Source organism: Mus pahari, chromosome 13 (genome assembly GCF_900095145.1).
Source record: "Mus pahari chromosome 13, PAHARI_EIJ_v1.1, whole genome shotgun sequence".
In the NCBI taxonomy this organism is placed as follows: domain Eukaryota; kingdom Metazoa; phylum Chordata; class Mammalia; order Rodentia; family Muridae; genus Mus; species Mus pahari.
The window spans coordinates 24,429,937-24,444,096 of record NC_034602.1 but is presented as its reverse complement, the minus strand read 5'-3'; the positions used below and the strand labels follow the sequence as shown (position 1 = coordinate 24,444,096).

The 14,160-nt window shown below is 47.2% G+C and overlaps 1 protein-coding gene across 1 annotated transcript in view; it reads left to right on the top strand.

The window, feature by feature from the left end:
* The first annotated feature begins 6,386 nt into the window (after positions 1–6,386).
* The window catches only part of Nipsnap1 (nipsnap homolog 1), a 16,473-nt gene continuing 8,699 nt past the window's right edge, over positions 6,387–14,160 (top strand). The window contains exons 1-2 of the mRNA XM_021211190.2: positions 6,387–6,503; positions 13,874–14,001. Of these exons, the coding sequence (XP_021066849.1) occupies positions 6,406–6,503; positions 13,874–14,001 (226 nt within the window). The 5' untranslated portion in view covers positions 6,387–6,405. The remainder of the gene's footprint in view (positions 6,504–13,873; positions 14,002–14,160) is intronic.

Here is a 14,160-nt window from a genome sequence, read left to right as displayed (position 1 = left end):
AGATGTAACCAATCGGATGTGCAGGAATGACTGAGTGCAACCTCTTTCTAAGTCCTTGACTATATCAGCTTACTCACTCTTTGATCTCTTAGTCTGGAGAAAACCAATATCTATGAAGGAATACCCAAAAAGCCATCTAGAGTGAGAACTGAGGCCCCTTGCTATGAACTAGCATTAAATTATGACCTGCCATGGATGGGCACTCTCCAGCCTTAGTTTGTTCTTCAGGTGACCACAGCCTGAGCCAACATCCTGAGTGCAACCTTTTAGGCATCCCTGGGCCAGCACCCCCTTCATTAGCTCCTTGCTCTGGAATTCTGCTCCCACAAGACCCTTAGGACTAATCAGGGTTCCCTGTTTGAGACTAGGATTTGCGATCGTTTGTTCCTCCATCAATGGAGATGCTCTAAAGTTTTATTTGTGGATTTTTTTTTTTTTGCCTATTTTGCTGCTCAGAATGCACAGTCATTGGACAAGAGCAGGTTCCCAGCAGATGTTCCTTTGCCCGCATTGCATCAGCAAGCAGGCATGAAGCAAGAAGATTCTGGGATGGGGTTGAACTTCCTGGACAGTAAAGCCATTACTGAGGCAATTTCACCTCTCCATTTTCTTGGGACTGAGTAGGTTCCTGGGACAAGAGACTTTTTGTGCTAAAACTGAGCCATTTAAACATAAGCTGGATTATGTTCATTATTCTAACTAAGGGTAGAGGTAAGGGTGTTGAAGCTGCTTCTCTAGTTAGCTGCCACATATCATGGTTCATATGCATCTGTTGTCATTGCTGCAACAAAATAATTGAGACTCAGTAATTGAAAAAGCAAAGAAATGTATCTATTGTAGTTCTGCAGATTGGAAAGCTCAAGGCTGAGGGTCTGCCTCTGACAGGCCTTTCTGTGAGGCAGGATACCTTAGTCATGAGTTGACCCAGGACAACATATAGCAAGAAAAAGCCAAGATAGCCAAATTTCTTTTATGTTTTTGGGGATGGAATCCAGACCTTAATCATGAGCCTACTCTTCCAATACAGCAATGTCATGACTACTAACTACTTCCTCAATAACCCACTAATCCACCAGTTCATGTATTTATTAAAGCATTCACGAGGTCAGCATCGTCATGACCACATCATCTTCAATTGCCACTAATGTAAAGATTTAAGGACCTGGCTTTTTTTTTTTTTTAAGGTTTATTTATTTATTTATTGGTTTTTTCAAGACAGAGTTTCTCTGTATAGCCCTGGCTGTCCTGGAACTCACTTTGTAGACCAGGCTGGCCTCTAACTCAGAAATCCACCTGCCTCTGCCTCCCAACTGCTGGGATTAAAGGCGTGGGCCACCACTACCCAGCTGGTTTATTTATTTTATGCATGTGAGTACACTGTCACTCTCTTCAGACCAGGAGAGGGCATCAGATGCCATTACAGATGGTTGTGAGCCACCATATGGTTGCTGGGATTTGAACTCATGACCTCTGGAAGAGCAGTCAGTGCTTTTAACCGCTGAGCCATCTCTCCAACCCAAGGACCTGGCTTTTAACATATGAATCTGGGGGACAAACACTGAAAACATTTCGCATGGACTAGGGAGTAAGACCTGCCCTCCATCACGCCTAGTGTTTCAGAGCTAACCTGTTTCACCTGTCTAACTCCAGCTTACATTGAAGAAAGAGGGAAAAATCCTTAAGAAAGGCAAAGACCACACCATGGTGGCACATACATCTTTGGTCCTGGTAGACAAAGGTAGTGAGATCTCTGTGAGTTCCAGGTCAGCCTGGTCTACCATGTGAGTTCCAGGACAGCCAGGGCTACACTGAGAAACCCTGTCTGGAGGGGGGAAAAAAAGGAAGAAAGGAAGGAAGAAGGAGATAAGAGAAGAGAAGAGAGAAAAAAAGAAAGAACAAAAGAAAGAAAGGACAGAAGGAAGGAAGGAAGGAAGGAAGGAAGGAAGGAAGGAAGGAAGGAAGGAAAGAAGGAAGGAAGGCAAAGATCAATAAGAAAAGCTGCAGGTCACCCCTTCTTTCACTCTCTTCCCCTTCCTCCCTTCCTTCTCCTCTCCCACCTCAGCAGAAGACTGAGGCATTCAGAACCCCCAGGCTTCATGTGAAGTATGGTGGCACATGGTTTAACATCGGTACTCTGGAGCAGGAGGCAAGATGATTACTGTGAGTCCAAGGCCAGCCTGGGCTACAGAGAGTTCCAAGTCAGTTCAAGTCCAGCCTGTGATGCACAGTGAGATCTTGTCTCATAAAGCAAAACTAAGCTAAACAAAATGCAATCTTGGGGTTTGGTGAGGTTGTTATCCTGTCCATGCATTGTATTCTTGTGGCTTGATTCTCTAGAGAATCTGTTGGTTATACGGTCAAAAGATGCTATAAAACTCACCAAAACAACACATTTCATTTTTTGTTGTTGCTGAAAAACAATCCTTGTAGTAAGTAAGACAATGTGGCCGGTACCTCTACCCTTTGATTGGTTTGTGATTAGATTGCATGTTCTTTCTGGAAGGTTCCTTCACAGTTAACCTTTTATGGATTCTGCAATGATGCAGTCAACTAATTGTGGGCTGGAAACATTTTGGGGAAAAAATATATGCGTGTTGAATATGTACAGACTTTTTTCTTGTCTTATTTTTTTTTTAAGTATAGAATTGAGTTTATTCAGGGCATGGGGAGGGAAGTTGAGTGGGTAGTAGAGGCAGAGAAAGGCAGAGAGGGAGGGAGTAGAGGAGAAGAAGCTGGCCATGAGCATGTGGAGAGAGAGGGGGGAGGGGAAGAAGAGAGGTAGGCGAATGTAGAGAGAGGGGGGAGGGGAGAGGTGGGAGATGGGGATGGGGAGGAGGGGGTAAGGCGCAGGAGTAAGAACAAGAGGGCAAGAGAACTTTTCTTGTCGATTTTGCCAATATAGTATAGCAACTATTTATATAGATTTCACCGTGTCACAGTGTAATCTAAAGATGACAACTGAGCAAATGATATAGGTCTGGAATTCCAGGTATTTGTAGGGTTTAGGCAAAAGAATTGCAGGTTCAAACCCAGCCTGAACAACCTAGTGGGAACTTGTCTCAAAGAAGTTGAGAGAGAGAGGAGAGAGAGAGAGAGAGAGAGAGAGAGAGAGAGAGAGAGAGAGAACAAGGATGGTGGCCAGGTTGGTTTCTATAGCAAGTTCTATGCCAGGGCTATATAGTGAGAGGTAGAGAGACAGAAAGAAACACACACACACACACACACACACACACACACACAGACAGACACAGAGAGATAAAGACAGAGACAAAGAAATGGAGACACACAGAGAGAAGAGATTTTTATTACTTATTTGTATGTGTGTGTACCTGCATGAGTTTAGAGTGTTACATGTGTACGAGTATTCATGGAGGTCAGAGAAGTCAAATCCCCTGGAACTGCAGTGATAGCGACAGTAAGGTGCTGTAAACTGGCTTTAGGTCCTCTTCAAGAGCTGAACAATCTCTCCAGTCTTGTTTTTCAAGAGACAAGGTTTCTGTGTGTAGCCCTGGCTGTCCTGGAACTTGTTCTGTAGACCAGGCTGGCCTCGAACTTACAGAGATACTCCTGCCTCTGCCTCCCAAGTGCTGCGATTAAAGGCGTGTGCCACCACTGCCCTGCTTAGCCTCTTGATTCTTAAAGGAAGGACAGATCCCATTAAATGACAACAGCAATGTCTCCATTTGGTGGTCCTCTCCCTAACCATCTGGGTTTTTCCTGAGTGGCAGTGGACCAGGGACCCTATGGATATCACACTGACTCTAACATGAAGAGACTGTCCTGGTCCTGTGGTGTCTCTGCTACCCTTCGTGTGCTCCACTTTGCTCTCACAGAGCTGGGCTACAGTCTGGCAGCCTGCTGTGTGGGCTACAGTCCTCAACACTGACCTATACTGCATTTCTTTCCATGGTTCAACCTGCTGGGACAACTGATTCTGGTTCTGTTTATCATATTGATACACAGTTTCCTTTGAAAATAAATCCTACAAAATAATGTGTGTTCATCGCAGCATCTTGAGAAAACTCAGAGGGAGAGCTGGAGAGCTGGGTCAGCATTAAGTGCATTGGCTGCTCTTGCAGACCTGCATTTGGTTTCCAGCATCCTCATCGTGGCTCACAACCATCTGTAACTTTACTTCCAGACTACAGGGTGCCTCTTTTCACCTCCTTGGGCACTACATACATGTGGTACACATACATACATTCATGCATGCACACATACACATACAATTAAATAAAAAGGTTTTTTTTTTAAGTTAAAGAAAAAAAACGAAAAAACAAAACAAAACAAAACACAAGCTGGGTGTGGTGGTGCACGCCTTTAATCCCAGCATTTGGGAGGCGGAGACAGGCAGATTTCTGAGTTTGAGGTCAGCCTGGTCTACAAAGTGAGTTCCAGGACAGCCAGGGCTACACAGAGAAATCTTGTCTCGAAAAACTAAAAAAAAAAAACCAACAACAACAACAACAAAACAACAACAAAAAAGCCCTCAGTGGGGAAAAGAATCACAGTTTATCCTCAGTTGCTTTTCTATTGCTTTGATAAAACCCATGATTAAGGCAATATTTGGAGAGTTTGTTGTGGGCTTACCAGACCATGACCATGTTAGCAGGGGGCATGGCAGTGGGTAAGACAGGCACGGTGCTGGAGCAGTAGCTGAGAGCTCACATCTTGATCCACAAGTGGAGGCAGAGGGCAGAGAGACGTGAGTAGCATTTGACACCTCAAAACCTGCACGCAATGACACAGCTCTTCAACCAAGGACATGAGTCTAGTCCTTCCCAGACAACTCCGCCAGCTGGACACCAAGTATTCAAAAATATGAGCCTCACTAAGATGGTCATTCTCATCCAAACCACCACATAGTTGAAATGTAAATGGCTGGGTTGAGGATAGCTCAGCCGACTCCTAGCAGAAAGCGGCTGTCATCTCTGCAGCCATCGCGGGCTGTTTACCTACAGGTGGTACCTTTCCACCCTGACGAGAGACCTGTTTTCCTGGCATGATGTTTTTGCAAGAAGCCCACCACAGCTGAACACACTCTGATAACATCTTGTTTTTCTCCTACACATCCTGGACCTGTGGTTAAGTGTCTCCAGCTGTACTCCCCAGCTTGTGCTTATATACCCATAGCTGCCTTCCAATAAATGAGACTTGAGTCTCGAGACTTGAGTAGATGGACTGTTCTTCGCATCTCTTGTCCCTCGGTCCCCACTCTTTCTCTCTTGCAGACCCCGTTGACTGACCCATGGACCGTTAGCATAAGCCCAAAGACCTTAGTTCGATTCCCAGCACACCACAGCAGGAGAGGTTGCCCTGGGGGTTTCAGTCAGCAGTGACTGGATATTTGTCTGCTCTACCAGGCCTTGGCTGTCAAGAAGTACAGATAGGACTTGTTCAGCCAACCTTTGGTGTCTCAAGAACTTAGACCTAACTTGCCAGACTCACAGTTTGAAGCACTCTGGAAGTTAGGTCGGCTGTAAATCCCTGCACCCCAACCACACAGACTGGGAATTCCTGTTGGTGGCCTGGCATCCTTTTTTTCCCCATTGGTGTGTCTCCCTGTGTCCCCCAGGGATCAGAAGGGATCCATCTCTTCATGGGCTGAGAAAGCTAATATAGGGTCTCCAGGTGAGTAGATGGTGGAGAGAAAATGGTTTTTTGTTTTTTGTTAAAAATTTAATTCCGTAGTCTCTCGTCTCAGCCTCTTAAGTGCACCATCACACTCAGGCTTTGGAGAAAGAGCATCCCGCTTGCTCAGAGTCTTGCCCATCTGTCTTAAATGGCTGAAGAGATGGTTCAGCCTTTAAAAGCTCTTGGAGGAGACCTGAGTTGGGATTCCAGTACCCGTTAGAGTGCCTCAAAATCTCCTTTAAACTCCAGTTCCAGGATATTCGAGGCCTCTGGTCTCCACAGGCTTTTTTTCTTTCTCTCTTAAAAATTGTTATAGATTTTGTTCTTTTGATTAACAAACATTGTCTGTTGATGCCTTGACACAGAACACAAGGTGTAGACAGAACATTTGCCTAGCCACGTGTGAGGTCCTGGGTTCCACCTCCAGCACCCAAGGAGGAAGGGAACTCACATAGTTTGTAAACAATTTTAGGGGTATAAAGACTGTCTTTAGTTTATTCTCAGAATGTCCAGGACATACGACCCTGCGATTATCGAGATGAATTTCCAGGTTCAGAGGGGAAAAGGTCGTTGAAGAGAACAGAACCAGTTAGCTGCAGAGTTTCAAGAGCTCGGAGGTGTGGGTATGGACTGTGCAACTGTAGATTTGGGGGCGCTCCCGCCTGGTTGCGTTTGAAAGGGAAGCTGGCGAGGGGAGGGCGTGGCTTTCTCTAGTCCTGCCTCCGCCACTGGGCTGAGGCGTGGCCTTCCTCCAACCTGCTCCGGTCCAACATGGCTCCGCGGTTGTGCATCATCTCTGCAGCAGCACGGCGGCTATTCACGAAGCCGAGACCCCGTGCTGGGGACCTCGCGGCTGCGGGTGCTGTGCGGTGAGAGGCCGACGGGGCTGACCGCGTGCCCGGAACAGGGGCAGGGGCGGGGGCTGGAATAAAAAACAGAGGCTCTTCGGGTTTGGAATTGAGGGGTTAGAGGCAGAGAGCTGCCAGGATGTAGGCCTGAGGCTGAGAAAGAATGGGGAAGGTAAAAAGGTATGGGGAGGGTTTTGGTTAACAGGTTCATACTACATGTGATTCGACCTCGGAATCCTCTTGCCTCTGCCTCCTAGATAGCGCTGGTGTGCACTACCATGCCTAGCTGGGCAGGTTCTTTGTCCTGTTTGGGACCTGGATCTGGGCTGAGAATAAAAAATGAGGTGAGTGGGAGGGACAGGTCTTGAGCCCTGGAGCCGGGACGAGGCAGAGGATATTGGCAGCCCTTTGCCTGGTCTTTGTGGTTTAGCATGCGCTGGGGTCTTCTGAGCCAGGCAGCTCATCCTCAGGAAGTTTTAGAAAGGAAAGGAGGACTGGGGTACGGTGGGAATTCCCAAAGTGATTCCGCACCCTGCTTTGTACAGGTGGGTCAACAGAGTGGGGTGGGAGCTGTTCAAGGTCAGCGTCCGTGCCCTGCGGAGGCAGCTCTGGATGTAGGACCCAGGTCTTACGATGCACTCTGCACTTTGTACCAAGGCTGGTGGCCTCCTAGGAGAGAGGCTCAACTCTGGCTTTGGAGGGCTTGGCTTCCCCTGACTGGCTCTGGGCTGCTCCTCCCTCCTCGATGCCACGCCCGGATACTACCCCCATCTCTGCACCTATCACTTCTAACCCTGATCTCCTGTTTCCCCAGCCCCACACCCGCACAGGTTTTAGGACAGGGTATGTGCAAAGAGCATTAGCTAAAGAAGTGGGGACACCTGCCCTCACACCTGTGGAAAGGGATCTGCATTACTCCAGCCCCAACCCAAGAGTGTAGCCGCGGAGTTCCGTTAGATCTCTGTGCACATTAGGAAAGCTCGGACAGAGGAGTTGGGACATGTGTCCTTCACCTCCGTGCTGGGTAATGAGGGAGAAGCCGACATTGAGAAAAAGGCCTGGAGTGTACCTTGTAAACACAGCCTTTTCTGGAGGGATGACCTTGGGTCGGAGGAGAAAGCAGGATGTGTCTGATAGCCTTGTTTTCTATTGCGAGGAAGAGATCTCAGGAGTTTAGGTATGTGAGGCTAGTGCTCTCTCCACCAAAATATAATATCTCCAGCCCTCATTGGATTGTTGAGGCTTAAAGAGACCATACTTGTGTTGCCCATTGCCCAAGCGTATGCCTCAAGCAATTTCTGTCATTGTGAGAATTGAAAGGACATCCAGAAAAATAATCTTTTATAACATTAAAATTTTTACTTTAAGCCTGCTAGGATTTTACTTTTTTTAAATATATGTGTAGGGGGGAGAGGGAATGAGAATGTGCACATGGGTGCAGGTGCCCACTCATGCCAGAAGATGGAGTGGAATCCCCTGGAACTGGAGGATTCCACTCCAGGCATTAAGAGCTGCCCTGCCAATGGAGGTGCTGGGAACCAAACTCAGGTCCTCCTCTTAAACACCTGGCCAGGCTTCAGCCCACAAGATCATCTTTTATGAGACAGCTTTTTTTTTTTTTTTTTTGGTTTTTCGAGACAGGGTTTCTCTGTATAGCCCTGGCTGTCCTGGAACAGCTTTTCGCACATAAAGACGCTGAGGCAGAGAAAGGAATGGCAGGCACCCAGAGGCCACAAGGATGGGGGAGGGGCTAGAGGCAGCTGCTTCTGACTTGGCAATCCTGGATAGTTGATGATGAGCCTCGGTTTTCTTCTGTAAAATGGGCATGGTGAGCCCTGCTATGCACTTTCCCCAGGATTGCTGTGAAGACGCTGGACACTGACCAAACCCTGGTCAGTGACTTGCCCATAGTGACTTGCGTGGTTTTATGCTCTGGTCCTACACTGAGACCTGAGACCACCCCTTCTTGCTAACCCTCAGCCTGCTCTCTGTCTTTCTGGAGTCACTCCTGGGGCCATCAGTAATACTTTCAGCCTTAGAGATTTGGGGTAGAGAGACTTCATGGTAGACCCTTAACATGAGGCGCCATCTGGCTGCCCCCTCATTGTTTTAAAACAATGTACTGTGACAGGAGAGGTGACTATGATTAAAACACATTGTACAAAATCCTCAAAGAATTCATGCATTTTAAAAAATGTACTGTGAGGATTAGCTTTTATTACATAGTAGCTGCTCAATAAACAATGCTATTAGCCAGGCTTAATGCCTTGTGTTCCTATCACTCGTAAACCAAGGCAGAGGAATCATGAGTTAGAAGCTAGCCTGGGATATATAGCAGGACTCTTTTTATTTATTTTTTTGAATTATTTACTTCTTTTTTGGTTTTTTTGAGACAGGGTTTCTCTGTGTAGCCCTGGCTGTCCTGGAACTCACTCTGTAGACCAGGCTGGCCTCGAACTCAGAAATCTGCCTGCCTTTGCCTCCCAAGAACACCTCTCTCATGACGAACAGAAATGTGGCCCCTTTCTAAAGCCAGCCAGCTCACATTGAGATGTTTTAGCACCTACAGGGAGCTGAGCTCCCCAGTCTGGAAAGTTCTGAGGCTCTTGAGCCATTGCACTTGGAGAGGCATCAGACTGTTGAGTGTCAGTAGGAGAGTGACATCTACAATAACCGCCTAAGGAGATGGAAATGCTCCAGGCTAGGGTAAATGGTTCCTGACCTGTGTGTCAGAGGCATTGTGTTGGGTCTTAGTGGGGGATGGGAGGGTGATCCCCTGCATAGTCTGTGGCTTGCTCTATAGCTGTGGGAAAAGACAGAGCTGTTTAAAATGAATGAAGGTTGAGGTGGAAATGTTTTTCCAGCCCTCTGCATCCCAGCTACCATTCCTAGCCTGTGCTACTTATTTGGTTAGGGTCTTTGTTTGTTTGTTTGTTTTTTGTTTTTAAGATTAAGAAAAGACTTGCTTGCTTTATGTGTTGGTTTGCATGAGTTTATGTGAAGTGTTTATGCAGGAGCCAGCAAAGGCCAGATCTACCGCAGTAACACTATAGTAATATAGTATAGTAATAGCAGTAATTACTATTAGCCACTGAGCCATCTCCAGCCCTTGGTTTGTGTGTGTTTTTAAAGATTTAGTTACACACACACACACACACACACACTACACACTGCAGATGTTTACAGACACACCAGAAGAGGGCATCAGACCCCATTACAGACGGTCGAGCCCTTGGTAGACAGAGTCTGACTCTAGCTAGCCTGGAACTCTCTCACAGGCCACACAGAGTTCTACCCGCCTCTGCTTCCTGACTGTTGGGATTCAAGGTGTGTGCACCAAGACCAGCCTGTTTCCATCTTTAATTCTGTGTGTAGGTTTGTATCTGAGTGGGTTTGTGTATGTGAGTGTAGACGGTAGGCCAGAGGGGTGGATGAGAGCCCCTGGAGCTGGAGATGGTTGTAAGCCACCAGACTGGGACAGAACTCAAGTTCTTGGCAAGAGCAGGAAGTGCCATCTTAACTGAACCATCTCTCTAGCCACATTAGTGTGCGTCTGTTTTGTTTTGGGGACCGGGTTTTCTCTATGTAGCCCCTGCTGTCCTGAAATTCATTATGTAAACCAGGCTCACAAAGGTAAGGGTTAAATACACATGTTACCATGCCTGCATCTTTAGTGGGTTTTGTTTGTTTGTTTGTTTGTTTGGATTTTTTGAGACAAGGTCTCATATAGTCCAAACTCACTATGTGTCTGAGGATGACCTTGAACTATTATAGGCGTGCTTCACCAAACCTGGCCCTGTACAGGCTTTAAAAACTCTGATTGGGGTTGGAAAGATGCTATCATAGTTAACAGTGTAGCCATGGGACCTGGGTTTGGAATCCAGCGAGCATGTGACAATGGGTGTTGTCACTCGTGTGCCTGTAGCCCCAGTACTGTAGTGGGCAGAGACAGGGAGATCACTGGGGCTTGCTGGCTGTCATCATGACTTGGGTAGGAGGACAAGCCCCTGGGTCAAGGAGAGAATCTGTTCCAAAGGAATAGAGGGAGAACCACCTGCCCTTTCTTATGAGCACAGATGGGAATGTCTCTGTCTCTGTCTCTGTCTCTCTCTCTCTCTCTCACACTCACACACACACACTCACACACACACACACACACACACGAGTCTAAAATGCAGACTGTAGCCATGCATGGTGCATGTCTGTGATTCTAGCACTTCCAGGCAGTGTGCTAGAACTTCACTAGTGTGAAGCCAGCCTGTAGTTTTTTGTTTGTTTTTTTTTAAGATTTATTTATTTATTGTATGTAAGTACACTGTAGCTGTCTTCAGACACACCAGAAGAGGGTGCCAGATCTTGTTATGGATGGTTGTAAGCCACCATATGGTTGCTGGGATTTGAACTCAGGACCTTTGGAAGAGCAGTCGGTGCTCTTACCCGCTGAGCCATCTCACCAGCCCCTAGCCTGTGTTGTATAGGGAGTTCCAGGCTAGCCCAGATTAAATAATAACCCCCCCATTCCCCTCCCCCTCCCCGCCAACAAAAAGTTAAATTGCTGGGTCCACCCGTCCCCAGAGATTTTGTGCCATAGTCTGGGATGGAGCCTGAGGACTTTGAATACATTCTTAGGCTGTGCTGATAGTGTTAGTCCAAGGAGCACAGTTCCTCGTGCTGTGGTGACCCCAGCCATGAAATTGTTTCATGGCTGCTTCATAACTGGGATTTTGTTACTGTTAGGAATTGTAACATGAATATCTGACACACAGTTCCCAAAGGGGTCTGGACACACAGATTGAGAACCCTGAAGCAGAGTCTTGTTATAGAAATGCTTTCTAGCTGGGCGTGGTGGCGCATGCCTTTAATCCCAGCACTCAGGAGGTAAAGCCCTGACTTTACCTGGCTTCTGTCCTAGCACTCTAGGAAACAAAATACTTTATAAAGATTAAGGAGCAGATTAAGGAAATGGGAAGGAGGAGAAAGCCATTAGGAAGTGAGAAGTAGCGATGTCTGCCATGCTAGGCCTTTCCTCTAGTAGTCCTGTCCTCCACCCCTGTTTTACAGAGGAGCGAAAGGTGAAGCATTAGCTGGGCAGCACTGACATGTTCTTTTGTTCTTCTGCTGTGGAATGGAAAGGCCCCCCAACTCTGAGTTCACATTCTGGGTCAAGGTCTCCCTTTTCTTTAACGTTCAGGCTTTAGTATCTATCTATCTATCATCCATCTATCTTACATCTGTGCCTCTTTCCCGTTCATTTCCTAAATACAGATTGAGCATCTGCTGTGTGTTAGTCTTGTTCCAGTTACTGGAGACAACAGAACACACCAAGTCCCCACCTATCTTGGTGAGGGTTTCATTGCAGTGAAGAGGCACCATGACCATGGCAACTCTTTTTTTTTTTTTTCTTCTTTTCTCTGTGTGTAGTCCCAGCTGTCCTGGAACTCACTCTGTAGATCAGGCTGGCCTCAGACTCACAGAGATCTGCCTGTCTCCACCTCCCAAGTGCTAGAATTAAAGGTGTGTGTCATCATGCTCTGCTCATGGCAACTCTTTTTTTTTTTTTGATTTTGGTTTTTCGAGACAGGGTTTCTCTGTATAGTCCTGGCTGTCCTGGAACTCAACTCTGTAGACCAGGCTGGCCTCAAACTCAGAAATTTGTCAACCTCTGCCTGGCTGGCAACTCTTATAAAGGCAAACGTTTTCCTTGGGACTGGTGTACAGTTCAGGAGGTTTAGTGCATTACCCTCATGGTGGGAAGTAGGGCAGTATCCATGGAGACACGGTGCTAGAGAAAGAGCTGGTAACTTTATATCCATAGGCAGCAACAGGAGACTGCCACACTTCCTCTAATAGGGTCACACTTACTCCAATAAGGTCACACCTAATAGCAACACTCCCTAGGGCCGAATATTCAAACACATGAGTCTGGGGGGGCCATTCCTATTCAAACCACCACACCACCCTAGTGAAGAATCCGGTGGGGGCAATAAAGTATAATGATCTTTTGGATTTTGGTATGTTTCATTTTTTCCCCCAGTGCTGGAGATGGAACCCAGCATGCTATGCTGGATAGGCAAATGTTCTTCCATGGAACTGTATCTCTAGCTCGGGCCTAGGGTTTTGCATGTTCGCACAGAATGAAACAAGGGAGCAGAGGGAGAAGGGCAGGATAATATCCCTGGAAAAGTGAAACTTGAACCCTTAAAAATGTGCACCAGAGGGCTGGAGAGATGGCACAGTGGGTAAGAGCACCCGACTGCTCTTCCGAAGGTCCAAAGTTCAAATCCCAGCAACCACACGGTGGCTGACAACCATTTATAACTCCAGTCTGGCACCCATGTGGTATACATATATATACATTCAGGTAAACACAGTAAGTAAATGCATCTTTTTTGAAAATGTACTTAAGGGAGTTAACTTGAAATTGAGGCTTCCCTTGGGTCTGAACAAGTCTCTTATTAAATTTTTACCTATACAAAAGATCTTTCCCCCAGACAGGGTTTCTCTGGGTAGCCCTGGCTGTCCTAGAACTCACTCTGTAGACCAGGCTGGCCTCCAACTCAGAAATCCGCCTGCCTCTGCCTTCCAAGTGCTGTCATTAAAGGCTTACGCCACCACTGCCTGGCCTGGGGTAGTGTTCTTAACTGGCTTAGCAGTTAAAGAGCACTGGCTGTCCTTCCGGAGAACCAGAGTTTATCCTGGCAACCACATAATAGGTCACAACTGTCTGTAACAATAGTTCCAGGGCATCTGTCATCATCTTCTGGCCTCCTGGGAGCCAGGCCTGGAAGTGGTGCACAGACATATATGCAGGTAAAATATCCATATACCTAAAGAAAAGAACTAGCTTGGTGGAAGGGGGGCTGCTGTGTCTTGCTTACTCAGTACATGGGAAACAGCCCTGCAGGCAGGATTTGAATGGTAGGAAGAGACAGAAGGAATTAAAGCTCCGGAAGCTCCCCTCCCCTCTCCAGCCCCAGGCTCACTCTTTAGGACCAGCCACTGGATGTTTATCTTGGCCACTACTGATGTTAATGAGTTACTTCGAGCCTAGTTCTGGAGCAAAGGTCTGGGTGGGCAAATGGAGCCGCTTTTCTGCATGTACCTCCTGGGGCAGCAGCCCTTGTCCATTCAGAGCAAAGGCCACACCCTCTAGTGCCCTACTTGAGGGGCTGGTTTTCAAGCGCTGTTCTCCAATTTGTCCTTATGACTCTTGAGAAATTCCTTAAACAGTTTTTGCTTGATCCTGAAGGGGGCGGTAGTGGAACGCACACTAATGGTGTGTTGCTTAGGAAGCTCCTGTGGTGAAATGTAGGTCATGAGGCTAGGGAAGCATGGGAATTATTGGGGCTCCTGGGCCTCCACATGGCCCTCTCAACTCCTCTGTTCTGCAGCTTCTATTCCAAGGACAGTGAAGGAAGCTGGTTCCGTTCGCTCTTCGTCCACAAGGTGGATCCTCGGAAGGATGCCCATTCCACTCTGCTGTCCAAGAAGGAGACTAGTAATCTCTACAAGATCCAGTGTGAGTAGCCGCTCCACCCTTAGGCTTTTTGTGGGTGGGGCTGGGACGAAGAGATGAGAGGATGAGGATGGTCCATGCTGTCCAGAGAACTTTGGCCCTGTTTGGGGCCTGCTCACTCTGACACCCTTCCTACGCGTGCGCGCGCGCGCACACACACAC